The 9,018-nt window shown below is 29.4% G+C and overlaps 1 protein-coding gene across 1 annotated transcript; it reads left to right on the top strand.

Moving 5' to 3' along the window:
* Positions 1-2,608, top strand: LOC104097597 (heavy metal-associated isoprenylated plant protein 3-like). The gene is made up of 4 exons (XM_009604180.4): positions 1-376; positions 1,169-1,404; positions 1,583-1,670; positions 1,910-2,608. The coding sequence occupies exons 1-4, from the start codon at positions 97-99 to the stop codon at positions 2,311-2,313; spliced, it is 1,008 nt and encodes a 335-aa protein (XP_009602475.1). The 5' UTR covers positions 1-96; the 3' UTR covers positions 2,314-2,608.
* Positions 2,609-9,018: the final 6,410 nt, after the last annotated feature.

Raw genomic sequence — 9,018 nt, forward strand, 5'->3', positions numbered from 1 at the left:
ACACTAATTAGGAAACTGAACTAACTCATTGTCTATATATTGTCCACTTTGCCTCTCTTTTCTCTCTTCATACCATTCTACTATTAATTCCTTTCAATGACCAAATTTACGAACTCTAGTATTCCCTTAATTCAGCCTCTACGAATTCTCCAATTCCTTAAAAAAGAAGTAACCAAAGCCAAAGGAGTAGAAAAGAAGAATGAAGCCGGAGAGATGACCGCCGGTGGTGGCGGTGACGCTGGAGAGAAGACCATCGGCAGTGGCGGTGACGCCGGCGGAAAATTAGACGATGGGCTCGCTACCATCCTGTTAAAACTCGATTTGCATTGTGAAGGTTGTGCCAAGAAAGCCAAACGTTCAATTCGCCGATTTGAAGGTAATCGACTTACCTAGGTCTGATAAATATTTTTCTTTGTAATAATTAATATCACGTATGACCAATATTTGCATCTAAATACAATTACTAATATATATTATTACAACAACAACAACAACATGATAAGATCTGCGTACACACTACCCTCTCCAGACCCCACGGTGTGGGATAATACTGAGTATGTTGTTGTATATTATTATCTACAATAATTAATATAATATTATTTAAGACCAACATTTAACGGGATTCAAAGGCCTAATTTATAAAAGTACAAAAAATTATATATGTGATATTTTTATTTGGATTTTCTTTTCTATTCTAATTTTTTCATACGTATGTCTTACATTGTTTTAGTGTTACGAAAATGTTGTCTTTTATTTTGATTCGCTTCGCGCAGACTATTTAACTAGTTAATTTAAATAAACATCATTATCTACATAATAATACATTATTTAGTAGGCATTTGGACATAAAAATTATAATTTATGAAAAAATAATAATATTTGGAGTTAAGTTGAAAAATGATATTTGAAATTTGAAATTATGTTTGAAAATACATTTATATTTTTGTGAGTAGAAAAAAAAAATTAAAATTTGAAAACGTAGTCAAAATGATTTTTTTGGTTTTTGAATAATTCATTTTCGAATTTTTTCCAAAAACTTACAAAATTTCATGGACAAACATATTTTTGAATGAAAAAAAAATCTTTTCAACGGACAAACAGATCCTTAATCTGATACAAGCAAATTATATGAAGGTTTGGGCTAATTTTTATTTATTTTTAATTGAAGCTGTGGAAGACGTAAAGGCGGATTACATCAGTGGGAAATTGACGGTAAAAGGGAATGTGGATCCCTTATGGCTCCGGGAGATGGTTGAAAACAAGACAAAGAAGAAGGTGGAGCTCATTTCGGCTCAACCCAAAAAGGACAGTGGCGGCGGCGACGACGACGGAGATAAAAAATCCGATGACAAAGTTGAGAAAAAGGCCGAGGAGAAGAAAGGGGAAGATAAAAAGCCCAAGGAGGTAATTTACTTTTTTTTCCCCTTCTAACGTACACTTTATAGTGTTTATCATAATTTAAGTAAGCCAGGAGTTACAGTAATTACTGTTTAGTTTTTTATCAATAAAATAAATAAATTTGTGGTTGGATTATTAGATTTTTTCCTAACTTTCTGCTATTTTCTCTTTGGTTATTGTTTAGCCTCAATTTAACACTGTGGTACTGAAGATTCGGCTGCAATGTGACAGGAATGCACAAAAAGCAAAGCGAATTATAAAGAAAATCGATGGTAAGACTTTTTCCTTTGTAATTTGATTTAATTTATAGGAGTATATACTGATTGTATGTAAAAAATTACGCTATCAAATTATTAACCTGTCATGTTATAAATTTCATTTATTAGGAAAAATTATTTATAATTATATTTAGGTGGTGCGATAGTGTAAAAATTCGTGTTCAAATCCTATTCTTTAGACATATATATTGTTTTTGTTGTAGTTGATTGCTTTTCCGTTTACCCTTATACAGGAGTGGAAGAAGTGAGTGTATCTCTAGAAAAAGATTTGGTGACAGTGAAGGGAACAATGGACGTAAAGGAGCTAACATCATCTTACTTGAAAGATAAATTGAAGAGGAACATAGATGTTGTTACACCAAAGAAAGATGGTGAATTAAAAGTGGCAAGTATAGAGCAAAAGACAGAGGTGATCAACAAAATGGAATACTATGGTTACACTACTCCAAATACGTACTATGCAATGCCAATTTACAATCACAATTACATGGATCAAGCTGATTATGGCTTGGCAATGCACAATCATCAAATGGTTACAGGCCAAGATTATGATCATACTGGCTATGTGCCCCCACCATACTTAACAGCGCCTCAAATGTTCAGTGATGAAAATTCTAACGGTTGCTCTGTTATGTGACAAGATTACAAATATATAAGTTCAGCTAAAATGTAAATATATAACTATATATAGAGTTTAGTATATACAGAATCATATAGATGAAATCATAGTTTTTGTCTAGGAAATACAGGTTAGACAGAAACAGTTAAGCTGCAGCATGTGAATTATTTGGTTTCATTTATTTAGTTCACAAGAGATCAGCAAAGATACCTTAATGGTTTCTTGTGGCATCATTTGAATTGTCTTCTTGACACTATTTGTTTAGACTTGTAAATTTTAAGTTTGCAATAATATCATTCAATTGTTGTGCAAATTGTATAACTTCCTATTTGTTACGTGTTCTTTTTGTACCATTAATCAGTTTAACACACACACAGTGCCAGTGCGTACACACAATAATTGATGTTTTGACCTTCGGATAATAAGAGACCACTCGGCACGCGGATTTCTTTTGATAAATCATAATAATACTGGCATTGGTCTTACTTAACATTTTAATATTAGATTTTGTATACGAGTTTGCGCGAATAGGCTATTTCCGTGTTACACTATTTTAGTTTTAATCCCATTTAAATAAGCTTGGCAAAAATAACTTGCGGGTCAAAATTTGAAGCTTGTGATTTAGAACTGTGGCAAATCTTGATGGATCGCCAAAAGTTCGGATGGAGGGATAAAGACTTGTCTTCCACGGTCCTAGCGGATCACAAGGATTTTAATATAAATTGTGTCGTAATTTTGTAAATTGGTTCAAATGACTTCAAATATCGATAATTTTTAATAGTTAAATTCTATTCAACCTTGAAAAATAAATAGATCTGTTTTTTTTCTTCAAAAAGATTTTTTCCAATCTCAACAATTGTGTTCTTCAATTCTTTTCAACCTAACCAAATCAAATTAATTATGGATATAGGCTCAACGGAATATTACCATCTGATTCTAAACACAAATAAAGTAATAGGTCTTCAATATTTTTATAACATATCTCAATTTTTAACAATTTTATAAGTTGTGTGCTCATAATTTATTGTTAGAAGAAGAATGATAAAGAGGAAGAAGGAGAAGAATAGGGAGGAGGAGAAAAAAGAGGAGAAATTCTGGCAGGTACCTATAGTGGCTACTTCTATAAACAGGTACAAAAGTTAAACACTAAGCCTTAAAAAGGCCATTCGGTGAAAATACTTGCATGTTCCCTAGAACTAGAAGATGGGACTATGGTTTTCCATCACATCCACAAATTGGTAGTTGTATAATTGGATTAGTAGGTACCTTCTTTGTAAACTTGAAATTACAAGCAGTCAAGCAAAACTTAGAAATTTAAGTTTTAGATTTTCTACTAACACTGTGAAAATATAATATTTTACACGTTTTACTGTAGGGTTGTCTCTGTCACATCCACAAAAAGTTAAATAATTTCTTGTAATATTAATCATGTTAGTTTTCGTTAGTGTACGTGGTGATTTCAGATTTGGATGCATTGTGACGACAGAATGGCAAGAACCTTTCACTATAAAACAAACTAAATACCTAACTTTTTTTTTCTTTCAAATTCTTCTTTTTAATATTTTAGGATTGAAAATGAGATTAAGAAACACGTGTGCATACTTACGGATGTGTCTAGAATTCATTTTTCTTCTACCTAATGAAGCCATGTGGGAGTTAGTTCAGCCAAACCTTGTAAGTCGAACATTATACCGTGTAAGATTAATTTTTTTTTATGTATATATATTAAATGTTGAATCCCCTTAAGTTCTTTATATATTTATTTTTTATATTTTTTAAATCTTCTTGTTGAAAATCATGCTTCTATCTCGGCCGAAAGAAAGTAGCCACAGATTGTTAGAAAAAGACGCATTTCCATTGTGTGTTTGAATATCGGTTTCATGTGTACGTCACTACTAAACCATTTAGAAGGGTAGATTTATAGCATCCAATTTCAACATCTCTCCCTCATCTTCTTCTTACCGGCTGCTACTCCTATTTAATGGGGTGGATTTGCAATAGAAGATCCACGTACCTACATAAAACAATATCTACTGGTTTAAATTAACTAAAACTTTAAAAACATTTAACAAAATGTTCATTCCACAATTCTTAATTTACTATCATATATACTTTGCCGACTATATAGTCATTATGTAGTTGTTTGTTAAGTTTTTGCTTCAATTGAAATGATTCGAAGTAGTGAAATTGACAGAGACACAAACATTCACACGAGTTAAACCACGTAGTACGTACACGATTATCCTACTAAAGTTAAAGCTACCATTAAACTAGAGTGTGACCACCAAAAATATGAGAGAGAGAGAAGTGTAGCTTCAATTCCACATCATCTCCATAATTGTAATTGCAGTCTTACCTAATACATGTTGATTAGATTTTATTTATTTAAATATATAATCGTTAAACAACTACTTCATCCTCGTAAGCTATTTTATTTGTTAGGACTAAACCGACCACCATTGTAAATTCATTTCCTAAGACCAGCATCGGATTATGTCTCTCTCTCTCTCTCTCTCTCTCTTTTTTTTTTTTTTTTTTTTTGAGAAATGAATATCTTTGTCGCTTACACATCGATTAACATTGTCCAAACAGATTAAAATCTTTATTTTTGTATAGCCGTCCTACAACCGACATTTTCAAAGCCACGGACTGTTGCACACGTATACTTAACTTATCGTCAGACAAATTTTAGTAAAGCTTATATTTTAATTTTGTAACGTTTAATTTGATGATCTTTTATTAAGGTATTTTAGTTCGATTAAAATTGAATAAACTTATATTTATCTACTCACGTACGAAAAGAAAAAAAAAAGAAAATATTTGATCTTCTTGGCTAGAAATAGAGTTTATTACCTAGAAGGTCACTTAACTATTGGAAATAGGTGAATAAATTTATTTTTCTTTCTTTTGTATCAGAAAATTTATTTACATCTTTTGATATTTCACTGAAAAAGTCGCTTTTATTTCTTTTATCTATATCTATATCTATCTATCTATATATAATATTATAAAAGCATGAATTCAATGTCGGTTTATAAAAATAACCTTATAATATTAAGCATAATAACTCATAATAAAAGGACATAACCGGAATTCTAGATATTAGTTTTATAATCCTATTGGTTTTAGGACATAATACTATACGTTAGGAATCCTACATGATTACCTTTAGGAATCCAATTAGTTTAATTACTTTCGGACGGTCTAATTCATATAAAATTGAATAAGTAAATATCTTTAGTCATTTAATCCTATTACTTTTAGGATATACTTCTTAAAAATTTCTATTACTAATTTAATTCGAAAACGTATTATAATGTCCTATTACTAATTTAATTTGAGAATGTATTATATTGTCCAAATCCATTTAGAAAAAAGAGAGCCTATTTTATTATAAAAGCATAAATACAATATTAATATACCAAAATAGCCCAAAAATATTAAGCGGAAGAACTCATAGGGAAATGACATAACTGCAATAACCTATTTTTGGATTACAATACCGTCTGTGTTAATTTTTAATATTTAAGATTTTAAAATTAATAAAATTTTATCTATTAAATTCTTGTTAAAAATATGTAGGAAGATTTAATAAAGTCAATTTCATAAGAATCCTCCGTATTGGCAATACATTACCACTCCATAATGTCCAATACAAAAAATAATAATTTAAATGGACAACATAAAGAGTTAAAATTGAGAAAAAAATAACCCCACGATAATATATTTTTATATTTTATTTGAACTATTTTTCTACTCAAAAATATTTTTTTATCAATTTTTTTGTGTAATATTAAAAAATATCCAATTATTAAACATGCAACTAAGAAAATATTTAAGAATATAAATATATGAGAAAGAGCAAAAAAATGGTTGGTAAGAGTCAATACCATTAATGATTCTACAAACATAAAGATCTAAAAGTGAAATGTCATATCAATCTTTTACTCTTTGAAAATAAAATTTATAGTGGATAAAATTATAATTAAGATTAAATATTCAAAACAAGAGATGAACTAATATTAAGATCTGAATCAACATAGAATAAATTATTTTTATGTTTAAACCAAATAATTAAATCTTTTAATTAATTATTTATCAAGAGAATCCAATTCAGTTATTTTTTAAATTCATCATATGAGTAAAATTCTTATTCAAGTTAAATAAAAAAAATGGAGTATACATAAATTTATTCCATAAAAAGAGCGTTAGAACACAAAGTAAAAAAGGTTAGTATGTAATTAAGAATCAAAATGATATACAAGTGATTGAGGAAGCACAATCAAAACTAAATCCTAATCAAGAACAAGCTTTCAAGACTATATTATAAAGAGTCGACTCTGGTATAACGAGATTATTCTTTGTAGATACCTCCGATGGAATCGAAATAATATTTCTATGTCATGCATTACTTGCAAATATCATATCAAGAGGCATGGCACTGTTAGCAATAATAGCAAGTGGTATATCAACAACGATTTTATTGTGAAGCCACCCACTTTATATTTGATATACCTCTTCAAATAACTTAAATAACCATCGCAAATATATCAAAGCAGAGCAATGCTGCTAAATTTATAAGGAAAGCAAAATTTATAATATGGGATGAAGCACTTATGGTAAAGTGTCAAACGATCGAAATAATTATCCGGAGTTCTTATTAATGAACCGTTTTATGAAAACTTATTGGTTTGAGAGGTGATTTCTGTCAAGTACAACCAGTAGTTCCAAAATCGACAAAAGAGATTGTAAAAGCTAGCTTGCAAAGTTATACTTGTGGCCTCAAGTGAAAATGATTCAACTGACAAGAAATATAAAGTAAGAACAGATCCAGTATTCAGTGTCTTCTTGCTTCGTGTCGAAAACGAAGAAGAGCATCCAATAAAGATGATTTGGTTTTTTCTCAACACTTGGTTATCAATCCCAATAGTAATAGTAGTGCATTTAATAAGAGAAATATTTCTATCAGTATATTAAAACGTAATTTGTGCAAATCGCATGATAGAATTAAAAAGATATCTTATCTAGCAGAAATGAATATGTTGATCAACTAAGTAAAAGGTTGATTGCAAAATTTTATAATAAAAATAAAATATTTTTCAGTTTTTGACCCAGTAGAAAATGATACCAATAATTACTACCAAGAAGAATACTTAAATACTTTAATACCCAATGGCCTTCTACCATACATGTTTGTTGTTAAGTTTATTATTTCTTACGTATGTTAGTGCCACCGTATATATAATAGACTAAGTTAAAATTGACATTCCATTGTATATATATTAATTTTGAAAAAAACATATGTCCGTCAAGCTACTGAAAAATTTAGATACGCCGAATAGCTTATGTAATAGCACACATATGATATATAGAAGTTTTGACAATAACGTCATACATACAAAAATTATGATACTGGTCAATATGCTTCTAAGTATATTCTTATCCTTGAATTCCATTTTCGTCTTCCGAAACTAAGGAATATCCTTTTAAATTTGTGTGAAAATAATTTTTAGTATGTTTATGTTTTGCAAAATATAACAAATAAAGCATAAGGACAAACATCCTAAATATTAAATTATATTTACCGCAATACGTTTTCTTGCAAGAACAACTGTATGTTGCACTTTCAAGAGGGATATTAAGATCGACAAGAAGAGTTTTGGTTAAGGCAGAACAACCAAAGCATTAGGAGGAAACATACACAAAAAAATATTGTCCACAAAGAAGTGTTCGCTAAGATACCATCACATTAAATACTTTTAAACTATAACATATAATTATCTAACTAACATGACAAAATTGATCATTTGTGTAAGTTTTGATGATGTCCTTTTATTTTAAATTCATGTATTATGTTAATGTAATAATATTTTTCGACATTTAGAGGATTGTTGTACTATTACACATAAAAATTTCTCTCATTAATTCTTTTGTTCCTTCATCTAAATAAATGTTTAAATCATCATGTATCATTATTAACATGCAATACACGTTCATAGATACTAGTATACGAAAAATTACTTATCTTTTCGTTGTTTCACTCAAAAGGTCACTCAAACCGGAAGTGATTAATGACGTGGCACCTGATTTGTAAGCCAAAAATAAAAAATATTAAAACCAATTCAGTTTAACCAGAAACCTCCTTTCCGAACCAATACCTGACCCCTAAAATCCCTTTATATGCTAAATAAATATCTTTATCTGTCCGAAAATGATAAATGCTTAAATACGGAGAGTTTGGAAGCACCATGTGTGATGGTTTTGGACTTCTGAAGCATCTTTTACAAGAAATATGAATAATTGATAAAATATAATAATTAAACTTTTAAGAAACGCGCCACGTGTTGGTCTGGTGACCTAATTATTTTTTCGTAAGAGCTTGTTTACTAACACTTAAAGTGATCTAAGTTAAATGATCTAACATAATATATTCTCATTAAGAGTCGGATTGGAGGTTTTTTGTTTAAAAGAGTTGGAGCTTAATAATTTCTTTTTTTGCCTTAAAAATAGGTAGCATGTTACTAAAAAGTGGTGGGACATTTTAATGACCTTTTGAGTGAAATAATAAAAGATAAGTAACTTTACTGATACAAAAAAAAAAAAAAAAAATAACCTTTTGAGTGAAATAACAAAAGATAAATGACTTTTTCGATACAAAAGAAAGAAAAGTGATTTTGTTCACTTATTTCCAATAGTTCAATGACTTTCTAACTAATGAACTCG

This window comes from Nicotiana tomentosiformis, chromosome 2 (genome assembly GCF_000390325.3).
Source record: "Nicotiana tomentosiformis chromosome 2, ASM39032v3, whole genome shotgun sequence".
Classification (NCBI taxonomy): Eukaryota; Viridiplantae; Streptophyta; class Magnoliopsida; order Solanales; family Solanaceae; genus Nicotiana; species Nicotiana tomentosiformis.